General features: G+C 41.8%; 1 protein-coding gene across 1 annotated transcript; it reads left to right on the forward strand.

The window, feature by feature from the left end:
- Window positions 1-821: 821 nt before the first annotated feature.
- Window positions 822-10,915, forward strand: pdpn (podoplanin). The gene is made up of 4 exons (XM_028582385.1): window positions 822-1,365; window positions 8,598-9,023; window positions 9,403-9,511; window positions 10,820-10,915. The coding sequence occupies exons 1-4, from the start codon at window positions 1,302-1,304 to the stop codon at window positions 10,824-10,826; spliced, it is 606 nt and encodes a 201-aa protein (XP_028438186.1). The 5' UTR covers window positions 822-1,301; the 3' UTR covers window positions 10,827-10,915.
- The last annotated feature ends 10,340 nt before the right edge of the window (window positions 10,916-21,255 follow it).

Genomic DNA, 21,255 nt, shown 5'->3' on the forward strand with positions numbered 1-21,255 from the left:
CATCTGCTGTCGTTATTTCCTCACCTGTCAGCATGTTCACATTAACAGTCTTAACATAAAACTTGAAATGATGCTGGACAAGTTGCTTTAGTGCCAGACCCTTAACAAAAAACACGCTGCTCCAGTCTTTTGGAGTTTGTAAAAATTAAAGTCTGATTATTTAGGTAAAACAAAACTAAAAGAACAGAGAGAGAGACTTCATTTTTGGCTATTGAGATAACATTTTTCTTTCTTGGCTTTGTGCTGCTTTGACCTTGGTAGCTTGTTGTCCAACAGGTGTCAGCCTAGTGCCAAGCAACAGTTTGTTTGCCTTCCATCTGCATGTAAACTCAGCAGACCACCCATGCTTGTCTGTGTGAAAGTCACACAATGTTCTAACTGTATTTACGGCTCCTTTTCACTGAGAAAACCTTTTTAAAAAAGTAGCTACTGTCTGTCAGCCACAGATGTACCCTGCCACTTTCTTGGCTCTTAACTCTGTGATTAAGGATTATTTGAGACTGCTCAAAGCTCTGTTTACATCTCGCTCCATTCATTCTGAAAGCATTTGAAATGCCTGTTGCTTTAGCTTTCTAATTGTATGAGCTGGCCAGTTATAGTTTAAAGTGCCTCTCTTGTCTTGAAAAATAAGTCAACGGTCTATTTATTGGTATTTCCAAGTGTGTGTTTGCGTTTGTGAGTGTGTGTGCGTGCTGCTGATATTGCAGGGTTTACAAACAGGAGGGCTGGCTGTGCACCAAATGGAGAGCGTCCTACACGGGGCTGGACCACGAGGGCTGAGACCACCTTACTGCCCCAATCCGGACTCCCTCCTCCCAACCCAACCTGCCCCTTGCTCCTCTACCCGCCCAGCCCACCACCAGTACCAGCACCCCTCCTCCACTCTGAGCTCAGTCACTCACACACACTCTCTTTTCTCTCTCCTGCTGTGTGCCAGTCCCTCTCTCCCCCTCGACTTCCTCTAAGTGGCCACAGCTCCTCTCTTTTCTCTTGTCCTCTTTACATCCCTCCACCACTCTATTTCCTACTCCAGCTGTCGAGAGCAACCCGGCTCTGTCTGTTCGTCTTCACCTCTACAAGTTAAACGGATCTCAGGCCGCTACTTTCACTAACTTTCCACTGAAGACTTTATTTTCATTTGTGACCTTTTTTATTTTTGGTCCTTCACCCTTCCCCTCTGGAGAGGCCGGTTGGTGTGTGTCTGGCGTGTGTGCAGCAGCGTGTGCAAGGGCTCTGGTGTCGTGCTCTGCCCCGAGGGAGCCCATAAAGGTTGTGACTGGAGGAGAAAAGTTTTCACCACAATGAATGTTCAGCTGCTGCTCCTGTTGGCCCTGGTTGGCCCTTTCTGCGCCTTCACACATGCAAGTAAGTGAACCCTCTGCCATTAGCACACTGTGTCCCCTCGCTCCTTCTGCCTCCATGTGCCCACCCCACACCACTCTTTGTCTGTTTTAATCCCTTTTGATTGAACAATAACACTCTAGAAGCCGGTTTTAAAAGGTAAAATAAACTCCATTTTGATTTGTCCATTAATTAAGTAATCAATGAAGTTCTCATGTTCAACTGGTTTGAAAGACTTTTCATATGTTTCAATGTTTTCACTGTCAACTCATCACTGAAAACTGCGTCCCATAACTGCCGGCTGTAGTCTGGCCCATTTGTTCCACCTTAGCTGAGAATCCCCCTGATGGAGAAGCTAAACTATGATCAAAGGTGCTAATTTAACCAAGGGGGCAACTGAAATGGATAGTCTGTGTTGATGTTAACATTTTTACTCCCTCTGTCTCGCTTTCTTTGTCATTTTCACACTACTCTTGAGCTTTGGAGAAAAAGTTAGATTTGCAGACACGAAGGGGAAATGTGATGTAATAGCAGGAGCTCTGCTGCCTCGTGTCTGTAAATTCTTGGCACTGGCAAAGAGAAGAAAGGTATATCCTTTGGAAGGCTCCCAAAACAGTGCTCATACACAGCGAGGGAGTAATGGGGGCTGTAAACTGTAACACACACCATACACATTTATCTGAAAGCTTAGCCACTGTCTCCTCTCACTTCTCTCATTTCTCTCTCACTGCAACTACTTTAGTACTCTTCCTCTGTTTTTTTATTGCCTCTCTTTCTCACTTTTTGCATGTTTTCCCTTTCCTTCTTTGCCTTGACCAGCAGTGTTTGCCCAGGGGAAGCGGCAAGCACGGGGGGTGTGGCTGAGGCCTTAGAGAACTGTAGGGCAGGGCAGGGCTGGTTTGCGTGCATGTATTAATAGAGAGACGCTCTATATTTAAGAGGGTCATATGGATGAGAGAGAAGCAAGCGACGAGAAGAGAGAACACCCGGTACATGATGAGCTTTAAGAGGCGCCCCACCCTCTTTTACCCGCATGTTGTTAGACCCTGCCCCTTGGCATTTACCCATCTTTGGTGGGGTATCAAACTTTACCACTTAAACCCCCTCCCACTATCCCACTTCTCCCCCCATCTCCTAACAGTCCCCCAACTCTCTGCCCCCTTCCCCTGTTCCAGCTTGATGAGTCCGGACCCTGGGGGACAGGGTTAGTGTAGGCACAGGGGGGGGCAGAGAGGGGCTGGGTCTATTTTTAAACAACAACCTTTACAGGTCGGAGGCGACATGCCTGTCCCATTTCCATGGAGGTTTACTCTGGAGAAAAAAAGTCCTTAAACTTTCAGAATGATTCTTAGCTCAGCCGTCTCAGTTTTCCAAAGAAAAAAGGGAAACCGAGAATATAGCTCCTTCCAAATGTTTCACAAATGGGGGCTTTTAACTTCCCCACTCCTGCTCACTTAACTAGCAAACCCCATGTATCCTGTAAAACCCTCCACCTCTTTTCTCACACTGCTGCCCCCCATCTCCACCCCCTCCGCTCTCCTTCTTAATGAGTTTTGTCTGCCTCTCTGGGCCTATAACATCCCCATCACATCTGGCTGCTGAAGGGAGAGGTCAGTGCCCTTTGTCCATGCCCACTTCTAGAAATGACTCCAATGTTGCGCTCCTACTCCAAATATGAGACACATGTTGGTAAAGAGGGACCATGAGGAAAGGAACACTTCTCACGTCAACTGAGTCTCATTTTGAGTAGTAGAAAAAAAAAAGCTCAGTCATACTTCCAAAATTTTCCGCAAGGAAGAAAGAAACATCTGTTTATGGAAAGGAGTCTGAGGCCGTTTTAGCCGGGACCAAGCCCAAGCACTGAGGACTCGAGACTGTAGCAGGGCTTCAGAGTATGGCCCGATCCACCCTGTGGATTTGTTTTTTTGGTGTGTCTCCTCTGTGAGTACTGACACAAATGTCTCTATCTCTAGCACCTACGTGTGCTGCAGGGTGAGACACGGTGCAAGAGAAAGTAAGAAAAAAAAATTAGAGCTGTTGCTGACTAAGGAACACTTACACAACTGGGTGGGTATTTTATGATTAGAAATACATTAAGAGGCTTGATTGATTAAATTAAGTTAAGTCTGGGGTGTTTAGTTTAGTTTGAAAGAAAAGAAGAGAGCTGGAAGGCTTAGAGTGATGCCACAGCATGATCTGTTTATTTTGTTATTTTTTACAGTGGTTGCATTTAATGTCATCCCTGTCCTGATTTATTACATTTTAGGAATTTAATCAGACCTGTTAGGCCTAAGATTAAAGGCCCACTTGATTTAGCTCTGGGCCAGTTTCGGCCCCTGGCAATAGAGTCCAGATGGGACCTGCTGCATGTCCTCCTATCTACGTTAGAAAAGCAGTTAGTGTACGCTGACTATCTGAGAATATTCCACTCCAGCCTGTCTCCTACTTAAAATCCCCAGTGTTCAGTGAAGGGCACACCCCAGTATCTCCACAGCTGACTCCAACTGGTTGAGCGGGGGGAGGTTACGCTGTGCGGCATTTTGCCAAAGTGCATTGAGATAGGCAGGGCACCTATATCTCTCACATTTCCCTCCTCTAGTCCTGCAAAAACATTCCTGGGCTCCAAAGGTGGACACTTTCACACTCCCTCACATCGTCAACACAGACCCTTTCCCTCCTACGCCGGACCGTAAATTAGTACCTCTCTCACACACACACAAACGGGGGGGGGGGCTCAGTGACAGCTGATTGTGATCGTAATGGATGGAGGCTGCTATTCCCTCCTTTCCTGTCTCACACTGCATATGGTTTTGTCCCTCCCTCACTCTTTTACTCCCACTGGAGGTTTTTATTTATGCCATGCAAGAGTGAAGCCCTGCATGGGTGCCTCCACCTCTTTCTCACATCTTTTTTGTTGCTGTATTCCTGTAGCATGTCTCTAACTTATAACTCTTTTTGCCTGCCTGCCTTTTACACTCCACCTGTCTGCCCCTCCCTGTATGTTGACATCCCATCACCAAACCTTATTTTAGGGAAATCTTGTGTCATTGAAAATAGTTGAGAAGATGTGTTTTTTAATTTCGGTGAATCAACCCTGTAATGCTCAGTCAGTGGCTGAGACAGCCATAGGTTTACATACAAATAAACATGCAGTTTGAACTCACTGGCTGCCGCATGTTAACTAGCAGGATGATTTCAGGCTGTTTAATGCTTCACATGGAAATGGTTGTGAGAGAGCACTTGTGGTCAAAATGATGTAATCGTGGGTAAAATGACCCAGGTGCACCACCGAACCTTTGGAATAATAAGGGCAACGCCACAGTTGCGTAAACCTTTCTCGGTCTAGGATTGGAAGGATGAAAAAAAAACTTGAACTGCTTCCAGTTCTTCTGTATTTTCTTTTTGCTGAGCAGTGAATGGATCTGAGTTTTCTTCGCAATGCCCTTTAGGTTCTGAGGTTTTAATGAGTTTACATGGTGCTCACATATCTAGAGATATTTCACTTGTTGGCAAAGTCCTCACCAGCTTCAGGGGTCCTGTTCTGGGTCTGATCCTGAGCTCTGACCCCTCTGAGGATTAACAGACGGTCACTAACATACATGCTAACAACTACATACAGGCCACATCTGAGCAAAGACAGAGAAAGACCATGTTCACAATGAAGGGACTCTGGGCTTTTCCCATAGAGCTCCCCTCCACCCTTCTGCACTCCCTTTCTTTCTCTCCAGGGATTCAGCCTTCTCAAAGGTTTCAGCAGCAACAAACCTATCCTTAGGGAGTGGCAGGGTCATGGAGAGGAAGGCGGACGAGAAGTTATAATAAAAAAAGAGAGGAGAGGGGATGTAGACCGCTACAGTCTTACTGTGTTACTCACTAATGCAGCTGTATTAACCCAGGGTAGTCAGCACAGTGGGGAGGAAATACTACTCAGAGCTAATTGTGGGAACTGTACACATAATGAAACAATTGTTAGAGGGGGTTGAGGGGGGCGATTACACATAGCGTACGGCCATACTCTGTGAAGCGCAGACCATTTTATCATCACTTACAGACTTTCCAAACAAACAGTCTGAGTCGTCTTTTGAAAACCCCCCTTTCAGTACTCCGCAGTGGGAACAAATGTTTTTTTTTATATTTATCCCGCCTGTTGCTAATGTACAAGATAGCCAACACAGAATAACTGCACCGGTTGTTAGACCATTCAGAGTTATTTTTACCCTTGCAAAGTATTTTCTATTATTTCAAGTATTTAGAACAATTGAAGAAAACGGAGATGGAGAAAGCATGATGTCAGACGCTAAGTTTAGAAGACTAACATTGAGGCTGGTTCCTGGTCTCTACAGTAAGAATTTTTTCAGGGAGAAGTTATTATAAGTTTTTTTTTTTTTTTTCCTTTCCAAAGAGAAGAAGCGCCAACATCTTGTCAGTGGAAAGTTAACTGTAGACCGTAATTTTGGTGCCTCACTGAAATCTACCTCCTTAATTTTGAAGCAGCGCTGTCCAGGCTTAAGCTTTCAGTTGTGGCTGGGAGGATGTTGAACGTGGGGAGATGGAGCTAGGGTTATTGGAGGGACATGATTAGGTTGACTTCATAGTCCAGACCTAGATGAAAGACACAAGGATAAATACATGTCTTTTTGCAGATGGTAAATGCAAAATGGGAGCCTCCATTTTACTGCGAGCACAGGCGGTCTTTCGAGTTCTGACAAAACTTGATTATACATATTAATCATTCAAAAAGTTACTCAAGGTTGATATTGTACAACAATTCCACATAAAGAGAGAAAAAAACAGAAGCTATAGATGCTTTCAAAATATATGTTACATACATTACATACGTTATATACATTTCCTCAAGTTGTTAAATCTCCACCATTTCATCAAAACTGAACAAAAGAAATCATCCAGCTGTGGTGCGTCTCTCACACCCTTCACATGTTCAGCGGCCGAGGGTTAACAAGCCTCACAAAGCTCACTCCACAGGAATTGAGGCAGAGGATGTGGCATGCCGGCACGCACACACAGAGCCTTAAAGACAGGATGGAGGACTGGAGGGTGGGGGAGCATTTAATGAAGCCATGGGGCGTGGTGGTCATTTTGTCATGGTAGCCATGTGCTGGTGATGACAGAAGTGTTACGAAAGAATGTGAGAAAGAGGAAATGTCATGTCATCACATCATTATGTCAGGGTGGAATCTAAATTTGTATCTTATGTTGTTTTTTTTTACATTATTGGCGTTTTTCCATTACATGGTACCTGCTCGACTCGCCTCGACTCTACTCGCCTCGACTCGCTGTGCGTCCGTTTTCCATTGCATATTTTAGTATTGCCTCAGCGTGGCTGGTCGTCATAGCGACTGCCGTGGGCGTGGCTTAGTAGCTTGCTTTTCTCATTGACATATCCCCAAGGGGGTAAGCTTCGCTACAGCACGCGAACCTCCGATGGCGCCATTTTGTTGCTACGAAGCGATCACCTCTTGTTAGCATTACACTGACCGCCATTTTTTTTTACGTCACTTGACTGCGAATAACTTCTGAAGCGTTTAAAGACTCTATTTGTCCATTGTTTATTTCTAAAGAAACACGACAATGTATAAAAGGCTCCATTACCTTGTACCTCACGTTATAGCTCCGTAGCAGACGCTTTTGTAAAAATAGGCTAACGATTGTGTCATAACCAAGTGACTTACTGTCGCACAGTAGAGGAATTACCGTATAGTACAGGAGAAGCTCGCAGGCAGTTTCGACTTAAATTAGCTGTTTAGGTTTAATTACTAATGTTAACTAGCATGTTAGTTAGCAATAATTAGCCTGTGCTTATGTTATCTCCTTACATATACCTACACTCTCCGTCTCTGTAAGATTGGGAATGATTGAGATTTCTCTTGTCACAGCTACCAGAAGACTTACAACTTTCAGACACGTTGCTCACGTCACATTTACGTTGTCTCTGTCAGTTGGAGGCTGCGCAGTAAAGCAAGAGATCACCGGAAAAGTGCTTCTAATAGCCTTCACTGGTCTCCGTCCAGAGCAACTGGTCCATGATATACTGTCTATGCATATCCCCGACGCATTTCCTGGTTCGCCGTCTCCGTAAACAACATGATATCAAAGAGATAGTTAACGTTTACTGCTCCAGATTTCCCACCGTGGTCACATATATATGACTCTAGAGTCGCTACTCGCTTTGTTTCTCTCACATATATATGAATCTAGAGTCGCTACTCGCTGCGGAGATAATCGCCGTCACTCTCTCACTTCTCCCTCGCTCACTAGCTCCCCACACACACACATACGGCGACTCGACACACACACATCACACATGTACACACCAGCGCACCAGTATAACCATCAGGCCACTTGTATGCTACGGAGAAAGCTCTGCGTGGAGCCTCCGGCAGCAAAAAAACACCGCTGGCTAAACTATTTAAAAATGCCGTCTCTCGCTAGCAATGCAGTGATCAGTGACGCTTCTTTCCGACCAATCAGCAGCCTGCAGGGTTTCATGTCACCTTCTTCGTTCGCCTCAGCTCGTTTGGAACCTCGACTGAGCAGGTACTAAAAAAAGTACCTGTTAGCAGGTACCAGGTACTTTTTTTCGTAATGGAAAACCAAAAAAGGCGAGTAGAGTCGAGGCGAGGCGAATAGGTACCATGTAATGGAAAATCGCCATTATTGTACCCAGGACTGAGCAATCATTTAATATTGTCATTTATTGTCCCTTTATATAATAAAGGGAGTGGTTGTAAAGTTCCCATATCAAGATATACCAATAATTTATTATAATGAAGTGCACAGTTGTCTTGTCTAAATGAACTATATCAAGTTAAAATGTAATGAATCACATGTCACAGGGCCAAATCTGAATTACAAAATACATTTTGAGAAGATCATAGAATTTTGTGTTCTCGGAAAACACAAAACCACACATATTAAATCAAAGCGATAAACATTAATGGCAGGGTTGGTAACTATTTCCAATATACTGTACACACATTTTGATATTGTTTAAAATGGTCTTTAAACCCCAACAGCAATACATACCTTATGGGCTCTGAAAAAGGAGCGAAAAAGCTACGTCATAAAATTTAAAATTAGATTTTGAATACTTCAGTAAATATTTTCAACATATCTATACAATTGTTGTAAATGTATACAATTACAACAAAAATGATCCACAGAAACGGCACCCTAGCAACAGATTGTATTCTTACATTTGTACCTGCATGTGAACCATCTGTAACCTCTCTCCCCAGGCCCCACAGAGATCCCTGCACATGATGATGAGATCACTGAGACTGTAGCAGACATCATCCCTGAGGCCACCGAGGCTCCAAAAGAGGACCTGACTGTCATCACTGGTCCTCCTGCAACTGAACCAGCAGCGGCCCCTGAAGAAGTCGCAACAGAAGTGCCTGAAGAAGTCGCTACAGAAGTGCATGTAGAAGTTGCTACAGAAGTTGTCACCGAGGCAGCGCTTCCTGCCTTTACTGTCAATACTGAAGAGGCTGTCGTCGAGACAGAAGCCCCTTCTGCTGCTGCTACCGCAGCAGCACCAGAACCCCTTATCACTGACGCTCCTGTAGTGGAGACTGAAGCTTCCGATGAGTCAACTGATGTAGAGGTCCAACCTGAGGTGACGGAAGCCACCGAGACGGTGGTTGTTGAAGACAACACAGCGGGTGAGGAATGTATGGGTTTGGAAGCTGGGGTAGCGTAAAGGTGGTCAGTTTCGAGTCAGGTGTTATTATTGACTAATATGATACTACAGACCCTCTGTGAGCCTAATGTGGAGGTTAGAGTGTTTGGCAGCGCCAAAACACACTACCCTCCTAACAAGGGTTTAAATGTCACGTGCAGGCCTTTAATCTTTTCCAAATATGACTCTCTTTCATCTTTCACTCCTGTCATTCTGCCTTACTCATAGATAGATGGGATTTTAATTCATTCTAAAGTGTGAAGATTATGCATTAAACTGCATATAACTTGACAACTAGTAATGTACTAGTAATCCAACTGAAGTCTGAAAAATGTTCCACCTCTTGTCTTTCTGTCCCACAGAGGGCCTGAGTTCTGGCCAGGTCGTCGGCATTGTGATTGGCGCTCTGTTGGCTGTGGTCATCCTCATCGCCGTGGTGATTGCTGTGGTGAGGAGGATGGGAAAATACTCGTAAGTACCTCATCTCTACTGGTGGATGCACAGACGCAGAGGTTGTATCCATTTGAATGCAGGCAGTTATATTGATGTTGTGCAGTGAGTCATCACTTTGGGCTTCCTCTAAATATGGAGCGAAAGAAACGGCATGAGCTTTTAGTCATCACTGACACATCCTATGATGGAATAACACTGGCAGTGATGTAATGGATTTTGGAGAGAGTTTTGTTCTGTGTGATAAGATGACCTGGCGCGCCCAACACAAACTGCGTAGCATTTCGACCATAATTAGTCTCTGCAGTTAAACATATTCAACCATCAACCTTCCATGATGAGAGTAATAGAGGTCCCGTCCAAGCGACAGTGTTCCCATGAACCACACCCTCCCCTCTGAGAATACAGTCATGAGCTGCCTGTCTTGCTAATGATGAATGTTTTTTTTTTGTGTCACAGGTCTGCCAAGAGCAAAAAACCTGCGAAAAAAGACAGCGTTATGGTTTCTGTAAATGTTTCTATTTCATCTTTTCAGCTAATCACTTTAACCCCTTTAAGCCCATCATTACCCTAATTCACAGACGTAACGTAACAGATGTCTTTTTTCCCCCAAAATCCACCGTCAAAGTTGAATGCGTGTTGCTGCTTTTTGCTGACACACAGTCCCATGGCCCAGAGTCGGAAAATTTGCCATTCATGGTGACATGTGGCTCTATTTGGTCTTGAAATGAGCTTGTTTATTTACTCAGTGTCTGTCTGTGTGGGCAACGGTCATCAAGCAGCCTGGTTTTATATCGACAGCTTGATTTGATCCCCAGAAACAGAGGGCTTGTGTTTGTCAGAAGTGGAGCAGCAACACGAAAGTCGCCATCTTCTGTTTGGTTTTCATCTCAGGAACTAATTATCAGTCTTTCTATGATTGTTGGTCTATTTTTTTTTAAAAGGTTTATTTCACAGTCTAAGGATCTTCTCTGACTTAAGTTACATGTAGTCCAAAGACTAATCTTGTCAACCTGGCTTTATAACAAAATGTCACCCTTTTTAAGGTTTTCATAAACACACCTCTTATAATAATATGTTGTTTCTTTTTTTGTATATATACCTACATATTTAATATTTTAATGAAATCTACAAACCAGCTTTTTTGACCACCCATATTGTTGTCAATGCTAAATAATTGTACACCATTTAATGACACTAAACAAAATAAGTGTACAAATGAATAAGCTTCAAAATAAATTGAACCTCAGATACAGATTTACTACTGTAGATACAAAATTCATCCTTTTTTCAACCACTGACTGACTCTCTCTTTTTTTCATCCCACAGCCCTTGAGGAGAAAGTCTGCCAAGCAGCAGGAGCGCTCAAAGTTCTGGAAATTCTGAACTACTGAACTGTGACATCTTTTGCGATCATTAAAAGAAGCGCGATACCAGAACTAAACTAATCTAACCAGGACTCTGGACTGTTGCCAAAAAAGAGGGGGAGGGAGGCTTGTGTGTTAATGTATGTTCTGTATGAGTGTGAGACAAGAGGGGTACAAGAGCAAACATCCTCACCTCCCCCCACCCCACCACCCCTCCTACCTCCCTGACCCCCACAGGAGCCGCTGATATAAAAGGTTCTGTCCTCCCCTACTCCCTCTGAGCGAACAAAACACGCTGACAGCAGGATGTCACAAAGAATTTCAGGCCTTTTTAAATGCATTTTGTTATTATAAAAGAGGGAAAGAAAGGTATGGGATTATCTTACATACTGTATATGCATAAAAAATTATCTCCTTTAAAGAATGACAAAAAAATGAAAAATTGCAAAATACTGACAAAACAAAAGGAAATCAAATACACATGGAAGGTGGGAGCAGGAAAGAAAGGAGGAGATACTGTTACAAATTCCACATGATGTACAGTATATACACAATGCAAGGGGTCTGCAGTAAATAGTATACAGCTCTCATATGTTGTAGTCAGGGGCGTAGCACAAAATTCTTGACCCTCCCCGCATCTACGGCTATTCAATCTAGTATCTTTGTGGGCCCCCTTCTCATATGAGGGCCCTGTATACTCAGTCCCCTTTTCCCCCCAGTCCAACGCCCCTGGTTGCAGTTGCATAGGCTAGTGTTTTATTATGGAATACACAGTACATACAGAAAGCCTTAGGCTATTGTTATGGCTAACAGACCTTTAAAGCACCCCTGAGCACCAGTTAAAACATTTTCTCACGTAGCTAGTATCCCTGGTCAGTGTAAAGCTTATCAGTTCAATTTTCTAAGCACAAACGGACATTTGGAAAAAGAAAAATGGGTTCCAATATCCAATTTTTCATTTTTTGGGAGAATACCATTGCAGTATTGAATAATTGGAGCTCAGATGCAATTTTGTAATTTTCTCAATTTCTGATCCTCTGAATAAAAAACAGAAAATTGGTAAAACAGGTTAAAGATCCAATTTTTTATTTGTCAAGGTGGAAAAAAAATGAAAAATTTGATATTTTACAACATTTTTCTGTTTTTCCAAATGTCCGTTTGTGCTTAGAAAATTGAACAGATAAGCGTTACGCTGACCATCCCTGATATGTTGGCCAACTGTATGAAGCACCGTGTGCAGAAGTTGTTTAGACATAACACACCCATGAGCTCTGAGGGCTAGCATGGGGCTTACAGAAAAGAAAAGGCACCCTCATTTGCAAGAGTAACGTGACATTCTGCCCACTTTAACACTGACATATAAAAACCTAATACATATCTGTGAAATTTAGCAGAAGGGTTTGTGCCACTGTCTCTGGTATTCTCTTGGTAGTTAGGGGGATTTTAACTTTTGAAGTGCATTATTAATGTGAATTGACTGTACTTTTTAACTGCCACCCATTCCAAAACAAAACAGCTTCGATGACTTCTGGCTCGTTCCTTATAAAGGCTTAAACACAGCCAGTGGTTATTAGACATAGTGATAGCATTGTCCTGACAATTTATTCATAGTACTTCTGTTAATAGTTAGATTACCAGAACAGCCATCCGGTATTTAAATTGAGCTAACCCCAGATTGCGTGCACAGGATGACATTTTATAGTTGCACTTAGTTTTAGTGCACAGTGTTCGGCAGTAATGCCTTATTTTGTTATTTTTGCAATAGTAAGTGTGCTAAATGGGTGTACAAATAATGTCTCAGCTTAGCTCCGCTTGCTTTACAAACTCGTTTAATATGTGCACTGAATGAGTGATGTAATGTTTAATGAATAGGCTTTAGACACTGCAAATGTTTGCAACGACATGTCTTTGTTTCCTCTCCTCTGCTTTGCCACATATTATCGGTTCTAGGTCTTTAATTTGTGCCATCTGATTTGTTTGAACCCTTTTATTTAATTGCAGTGTTTTTGTTCATACTGTTTCAATAAAAAACTGAAAACACTCTGAAAGCTCTCTTTTGTCTTTTGTGCATGAAATATTTTCTCAATAGCTTTTTCAAATATCTGTTCATTGTCCTAGACATTTCCTATCAATTAGATTACGTAGTTACCGTGGCAATGCCTCAAAGTCAACACATTCTCAAGCAGCACTGTAGTCAGTCTTCTTGAGCCAGGCCAAAATACTTGTGACAGTTAAAATCTCATGACATTTATTTTCTATTTGCGAGGGCAATTCACAAACATTAACACGCTTGCACAGGGGCAGCATCCAGTCCACTCTGATTGGCCCATTCAAGTAATGCTTCGAATTCAAAAACAAAAACCTTTTCAGCAGGGAGACAAACAGCACTGAATATGGAGGAACATATGGCCTCCGACCGTTGAGTCTGTTGAGCCCTCTGACAGTTAAGTGTGTTTTTTATGTCATGTTGTGGACTTTTCTTACAGTGCTGTTAAGCTGAGGCAAGGCTCCAACAGTAGACTGTGAGTCGCACAGAGATGCTCTGTGTCTGGCTCCCTCTCCTCCGTGTGGTTTTAGGCAGAGGCCCAATGCCCACCACCCCAGCCTCTGCCCCACTGGCGAGCTTCATAACTCTCTTTAGCTCACTCTCTCGCCTCAGACTGCTGGGAACAATGGAGTCTTTTGAGAGTGGCAGATGGAGAGGCTATGGGCCGTGGCTGTGAAGCTGCTTTCCAGCAGCTCCCTCTCTCCCCTTCAGCAAGGGGGGATTTCTGTGCATCGCTACAGGGTGGAGTCACTTCCTGGGTGGGCCCAGCATCGATCATGTGCCTTTACACACACACACACACACGCTTAGAAATAATCTAACAGAGACCTAAATCACTGTGCTCTCTGTGCAGATGAACACATGTTAAACCTATCATAACAGCCATGTTCCAGCTAAAAAAGTCCCAGCAGAGGCAGCTATTAAGACACACCATTAAAGTGTGTGATTCAACTGAGAGAGCCTTAGTCAGCCTTATGACATACACACACAGGTCTATGTCTCATACTTAATTATCAGACTCAAAACCGCCTGCTTATGTAGTGCCAGTGTGCAGGCATAAATATGAGCTGAGTGTGTGGAAGCTCTGCATATTCACGTGTTTGTGTGGTCCAGCATGTGCATGTCTGGGTTGCGCATGTTATGTACTGTATCTGTAAATACATACATGATATATGAGTCTATATTTGTATACATGTCAAAAAATAGAGTAATGGTTTCAGAATTTAAACCAATACACACGTTTCCTGTGCTCTTCTACAGGTGACTGAAAAAGTGTCTGAGAGGAAGGAAGAAACTGCTCAGCTCTGGCAGACAGATGGATGAGGAAATGTCTTTCCCTTTAAATAAAACCACACCGGTGAATTTAAGAATGTGTGTTTACATGTATTTTTCTCTCTACAGTAGCAACCAGAAATACCAGGTCACTTACGTATAGCTGACTCTGAGCTGCCTGTATCTTCCACACAGAAGAAACCTGTGGTCCAAAATGGTCACCATTTTTATTTGTAGGAAAACTGCTGGTGCCCACTCAGCAAATTATAAGTATATATATATATATATATATATATATATATATATATATATATATATATATATGTAAAGAAAACAGAGAGTGTATAACAATAGAGGAATGACGTTTTCCTAAATGTAGGGCTTATTAAAATAAACACCAGGCATCAGGCTAATTCTCTTACATTTGTTTTTTGGCAGATGAGGTTGTCTGTCCTACAAGCCATTTAGCCTTGTAGCTTCTCTTTGCTCAACAGATAATTGCAAGGGAAAAAGTTAAAATTGAAACAAAATCCAACATCTTTCCTGTTCATCACATTGGATGTTTTCGTACAGTCTCTTTTTATTTTTACAGGGATTTTTTTCAGTGTCAGGATGCAACAAAGAAGGGATATTAAAATAAAGTTGTGCTGTTACTTAAGGATTCATAATACAGATATTATTACAGACAAAATATGATACTGCACCTCACCCCATCCAGAAAGAAATAAAAATGAAAGGAAACAAATAATCTAAAATAATGAATACAATTCAGCTCAACATTAAATATCCATTAGTGGTAAATTCAGTTTTGGTAACTTTTGTACTTCTTACACAATGCATACTCTCCATATCAAGGGTTAATTAATCATAATTGTTATTTACATCATATAAACTTGCACTAAAACAGTGGGTGGTGGCAGTGAAGTGTTAAGTGGCTCCAGTTCTCCCTGCTGTTAAGTAGCTCTCACATCACCACTACTTAACCTTGATTAAAGAAGAAGTTGGGTTGTTCTTTTATCCATTGTAGGTATATCTATTCTTGGCGACTGCTTAAAATGCCTTTTAAGCAAACATATGGACAATCTTGCCTAAACAAATCAAGTATACACAACTGCATCGATACAATTTGTTCCAAAGAATGTCCTCCTGTTGCAACATTTTCCCCAAATTGACAAAGGACAAAATCAAAACAACTGACCGTGGATTCTTACAAATGTATACATTGTTAGCAGTATTCAGTGTGTTTGGTTAAGGAAAATCATCTTATTTGGAATATTATGTTACATCAGATACCAGAATTCCTGGGGGGAAGAAGCAGGAGCATATGGAGGATACACATACGGTACTAAAACCGCCACTGGCCTGGGCCCAGGTCCTTCTTGCTATACTATAGTGGTCATGCAGCTTACAGTTGGCTGTATAACAAACAGTTTGAAACATCAAATGCACTCAATTCTGTGCCTTTATAAAAAAACACTATCTGGGGGCGGGAAGCGACGTGAAGTGCTTTGCTCGCTGCCCACACTTGACAGCATTGCCTCATCCCGCTACCTCAGAAGAGCAAAAAAACATAATAATAATAAATAATAAAGGACCCCTCTCACCTAGGCCACGAACACTTTCAGTTACTCCCCTCAGGAAGGCGTTACAGGTCTGTCAGAACATGAACATCCAGGTTCAGAGACAGCTTTTTCGCCACAGCCATCACAACTCTAAACATTCAATTACAGAAATAGGACTTCATCATGCTGAATAATTATCTTGCCTGTTTTGCACTTTTCCAGTACTGTGATCTTTAAAAAAAAAAAAATGTGGGTGTGAGAGTATGCCGTGAGTGTATGAATGTATACTACTATGCACTAGAAGCACCTGCTCCAATTATGTGTATGTGAGGGTATGGTTTGTAGAAGGGTATCGCGTGTGCGTATGAATGTATACTTCTAGGCACCAGAAGGAGTAGCACTTACATTTCGTTGTGACAATGTTTTACAATGACAAATAAAATGATTCTGATTCTGATGTGAAGTGTTGGGCAGAATGCATTTGTGGTTTTTAGTGGATGCTTTACATCTACAGCAAGTAGTTTGATTGTTTGATTATTGTTACAGATACAAAAGAAGTATGAGTATATACAGTATTTTATACTACACTGCTTTATTTCTCCTATAGGAGACAATAAAGGTGTATTGTATCTTATCAACTATATTACAGACAAGGAACTAGTGTTAACAAGCAGCAGTTTTCTCCATGTGTCATTAGTTTGTCTGCTCTCTGCAGTATTCATCTCATGGTGTTGACATGAATCCTACAATGATTGGAGTAGCAGAGTGTAGGTCTAAGTATGTGCGAGGAGCGCCACAAGTCACGCCTGTAGAGTGCAGGGGGTTTGTGATGTCATGAGATGTCAGCCCATACTGTAGGCCTGAAGGCTTTGAGTGCCGCAGACAGCTGGGTGGATGGAGAGGGTGGGGCAGGGGTGGAGGGGTGAGGGAGGGGAATAAAGTTGGGTGACAGGCACAGTGTGTTTGTGGTCGGATACAGTATGAATGATGCAAGGAATACCTGAGTTTGCTTGTGTGTGACTGTGTGGCAGCAGAGAGTCAGAGACAGTGAACAAGGGAGAAGGATTGATGGGGTGTGTGTGGTATGTAAGTGTGTGTTTACAGTATTCTTGTACTGTACATATGGCGAGCTACTTCATGGGGGTCATGGTGCAATGTGTGTATGCAGAAGTGACAAGGGGCAGTGATTCTGGAGGGCACATGTGTGTTTATTGGACTTCGGGGGATTATTAGCATGGGTGTGGTGTGTGTGTGTGTGTGTGTGTGTGTGTGTGTGTGTGTGTGTGTGTGTGTGTGTGTTTGTGGGCTTGTTTAACTATATTCATGGGGTCCAAAAACCAGGATTCCAGTATAGTTGTGGGGTCCCGACACCTTTGTGGGGCCAAAATGCTGGACCCCACAAGTTTAAAGGGCTGTTTGAGGGTTAAGACTTGGTTGTAGGATTAGGAATATAATTAGGTTGTGGTTAGGGTGAGGGTAAGGTTTAAGGTTAGGCATTTAGTTGTGATAGTTAAGGTTAGGGTAAGGGGCTAGGCAATGCATTATGTCAATGACGGGTCCCCACAAAGATAGTGCCATAAACCTGTGTGTGGGTGTGTGTGTGTGTGTGTGTGTGTGTTTGTGTGTGTGTGTGTGTGTGTGTGTGTGTGTGTGCTGACAGTACATAAATATACAGCACAGAGGGCTACAGTTGTGTGCACGTATGTACAGTATCATGTGTTCTGCAATGTACAATTTGTATTTGTGTTCCGACATGTTCACATTTACATGTTCTTTCCTGCACATCTGGCGTCCCACGACATGAATCAGTAACATTTTATTTCTTCCCAGTGACATAATATGTTGTCTGATTACAGGCAAGGCTTTGTCTGCCTTGTGTGGAACACATCTTCTATAAGGGACCCTTATTGTTTCATGCCTAAGCCCCGCTCACTGACCCGCCTGTTACACAGACACGTTGTGGACCACCTCTCCCTCTTTGTCTCTCTTGTCCTATATGTTCATGTGGATCGTGAATGTTTCATTGTGCACAAAGTCATTGGCACGAACCGGCGCCCACTGCCACAGGATACTCTACCATGTATATAGTCTGGGCCCCACTTTGTCTCAGTTTCTCTCACAATTAGTCAGTTTCCTGTTTGCTTTTAAAATTGTCCTGAAGAACTTTTAGACCTTTTCATGTGTTTTTACATATATATTTTTGTTTTTCATTCCTTTTGTTGTGCTTTTATCTGCAGAAACACACGTAGTCGCAGTAACTAAACATCCAACTTAGATCCAAGGTACAAAACGAATGGTGTGTGCATGCATATATCATACATATCATAGTCTATATCAGTGTTTCTCAAATGGGGGTATGTGTACCCCTAGGGGTACTTAGGAGTACTGCAGGCGGTACGTGAAATGCTAATTTAAAAATATGTCATGCATAATTCATAAAATAATTATACTATAATAATGAATGAATTAAGTGAGGGATTCTAAACATTTGAAATGTAGCATTTAAATGTTTTTGTTTAAAAAAGGTTGTTGTTCAGTGAATCTATCAATGCCGGCGCTGTATTGTACCTCTTTATATATACTTTTTTTTTGTTCTACCAAAAATGTTTTGCGCTGGTCACGGGGTACTTGGCTTAAAAAAGCAATTCAAAGGGGGGGTACAATATTGAAAAACGTTTGAGAAACACTGCTCTATATCGACGACGTTTCATTTCCGGGATTGTTCAGGTGCCACCGGAAATTTTACCGGATGTCCGTTACCTTCCGCTTTCTTTGTGTTGGCATTCTAAACTGCAGTTGACTTTATGAGGACTATGGTTAACTGCTCCTCAGACCTCTGCAGGGTAAATCAAGACAGCAAGACTATCTGTCCAATCTGAGTTTTCTGTTGCACGACAAAAACAACTTTTGAAGTACTCATGTTCCACCAAAACAAGTTCCTTCCCGAGGTTATGTTGCAGCGGCACCATTGCTCCGTCTGGCGCTTAGTGACGCCCAAGTTTAAAGAAATGCCAATAAACCAGAGCATGTGGAATGTTGTGTGGACTAGCGAGACCCTCCTCCGCAGCACTGTGGAGGAAGGTCTGGCAATGCGAGACTATACATATCATAACATAGTAGGTATGTCTAAAGGCCCGACAAAAAATTCACTTGGAGAGAAAAGGAACACAAATTTAAAATGGGGGAAAGGACATTTTCAAAAATGTATACACAAGACATCCAATGTTTTATCAAAAAAGTGTCAGTTGTCTTGACCCTACTGTGGAGAACAATACCTCAGGTATCTATTATGTCCTCAAATGTCATTTTGAGCTTTTATACCTTTATGAATGTCCTCTGAATTCTTTAAAAATGTATTTCTGAGTTCAAACAAAGGTTATTTACGGTTAAACCAAGTGAAGCATCACATGTTGACCTTAAGTTTGGCAGTTAAGCAAGTTGGCTATTTGAGTGACATAGTAGAGGATGCATATCCTTTACACGTGGTAGCAACTTTACACATATTACCACTGTACCTCAGCTCAGCATGTAAAGTTAGGGAGTCTGAGGGTCACAGCTTTTGCAGAATTTTTTGTCGATGCAATAATGATACAACAAAGTACAGTTTGTTCTCTGATAAAGCTAATGAATGGCTTTTGGTTCTAGCAAAACTCACATTTACTCTATGACAGATTTTGACTGCTTAGCCATGTGTGTGAAATGGTTTCCAGGCAGTCAGCACCTGCTTATAAGTTAATTGGACATATGTGTCTGACCAGTAGACCCAATCATGAACTGCTCATCATAATTCCACAGCTGCAATTGCCATCAACTGTGAAAGTCATACTGGAGCCGTGGGCATGCCCACAGACAAGCTATAAATAAACATAAACATGATCTAGTAAATTCAAAACTAAATTAGCAATGTGTGAGAATCCTATACTGTTTAATAAAGTTTGTTCCTCAAGGTTAACATAAGTTCAACACACACCACACGGTCAGCAACTTTACTGCAAAGTTTAAGACGTTGAATATAAAATACAGAGAAGGAGAAAAGCCTGAGTAGAGAGGCCTGTTGTTTATGATCTTTTATTATGGCTCGCAGAAGTCTGGCATGTAGTTTGATAGCGAAACACCACTCAGCCCACATACAACATTACAACAAGAGACATACCATGCATGTGCCACGAGAACACCACCCATGTGCTGCACAATGTCACAAATGTACATGTGGGGTCTGGTGAACTTCTAGATCCTCTCAAAGAAGTTATTTTATGTTTATTCTGGAGGTTGAAATAATGCCATGTGAAACCAGATGGTAGCTTTCTATCTGTGTAGGTGTGAGCTTTATATGAACCAGTGCCTTGTGATTCAATTGACAATTGTTGGGGAAAACAGAGAGCTGGTCAGGGGAAGAGAACAAAATGGCTACTACTGCACATCACAAATCTTCAATTTGTCAGCTTAGTTTGGCTTCTGTTTTCTCAACAGCTGTGAAGCAGGAACTACAATGCAAATTCAGGATATTGTAATATGGCCTGGCTATAAAACATTAGAATTAATATTGCCAATGAACAAACAATTTTTTTTTTTTGTTAAAAAAGGTAAGAGGTGTACTTCTTGTAGATTAAAATAAAACCATATAGTTTTTTAGGTAAATTGTTTGCAGATAAGGTCACTTTAAAGATTATTTTTTCAGGCATTTATTTCCATAGGACAGATGTAGAGATGAAAGGGGAGAGAGAGAGAGGGGGGCCACTCTTGTTGTCTGTCATATTAGAAACAATTTTTACACTACTACTGTATTTAATACAATTGATAACAATAAAACTGTTGCACATGTTATGCTCATGCCATGCAAACAACATAGAAATATCTTTGATGTAAATTACCAAAGTTGCACTATATTAAACAGAAGTGCACTAAAGTTATTACCAACATTTTAAGACTGAGACCATTATATGGCGCACTCTACTGGCTAATTTAATATACTGCAAGGATATAATTTGTTCAGAAATAAAATTAGATATGGCTGTGGTTTTAATATAGATTTTATGTGTATATGTTGAACCACCTGACTAACAAATAATTGAAATGTATTTAGTTAATTTGAAAAAGTCAAATGTATTTTTTGAGAATGTGAATAATTTGTAGATAATCAAAATTAAAAACTCAAATGGAGGTAGGCCTATCTGGCCCTGAGTTTATATAGTTTTACAATTTGGAGTCCCCTCACAATTGAGATATAACATTCATTATGCCTAGCTAAAGAATGCATGGATATTTTTTTTATATCAAGATGTATATCTGTAATATGTTAGTCTACAGCATTCGATCTATACACGAATTTGCAAAAGCTGGCATTGATGCGCTAATGTTCTCATTTTTGTCTGAGGTGACAGGGGTTTTATTATACATCCATTGGTGACAGGCATATACTGTTCTCTTAATACATCTATGGAATAAACAGGTGACAGCTGCATTTTGCTCCGACGTTTTTTTCTCTTTCCGCTTTAACAAACCTGTTGCTGATTGGTC

This window comes from Perca flavescens, chromosome 7 (assembly GCF_004354835.1).
Source record: "Perca flavescens isolate YP-PL-M2 chromosome 7, PFLA_1.0, whole genome shotgun sequence".
NCBI classification, from domain to species: Eukaryota; Metazoa; Chordata; class Actinopteri; order Perciformes; family Percidae; genus Perca; species Perca flavescens.

What these genes read in the sequence shown, in the direction of transcription:
- pdpn (XM_028582385.1), top strand. Translation starts at nt 1,302, where the DNA reads ATGAATGTTCAGCTGCTGCTCCTGTTGGCCCTGGTTGGCCCTTTCTGC. An exon ending in CTGCGCCTTCACACATGCAA is followed by an intron (nt 1,366 to 8,597) that starts GTAAGTGAACCC and finishes CTCTCTCCCCAG; the next exon opens with GCCCCACAGAGATCCCTGCA. An exon ending in TGTTGAAGACAACACAGCGG is followed by an intron (nt 9,024 to 9,402) that starts GTGAGGAATGTA and finishes TCTGTCCCACAG; the next exon opens with AGGGCCTGAGTTCTGGCCAG.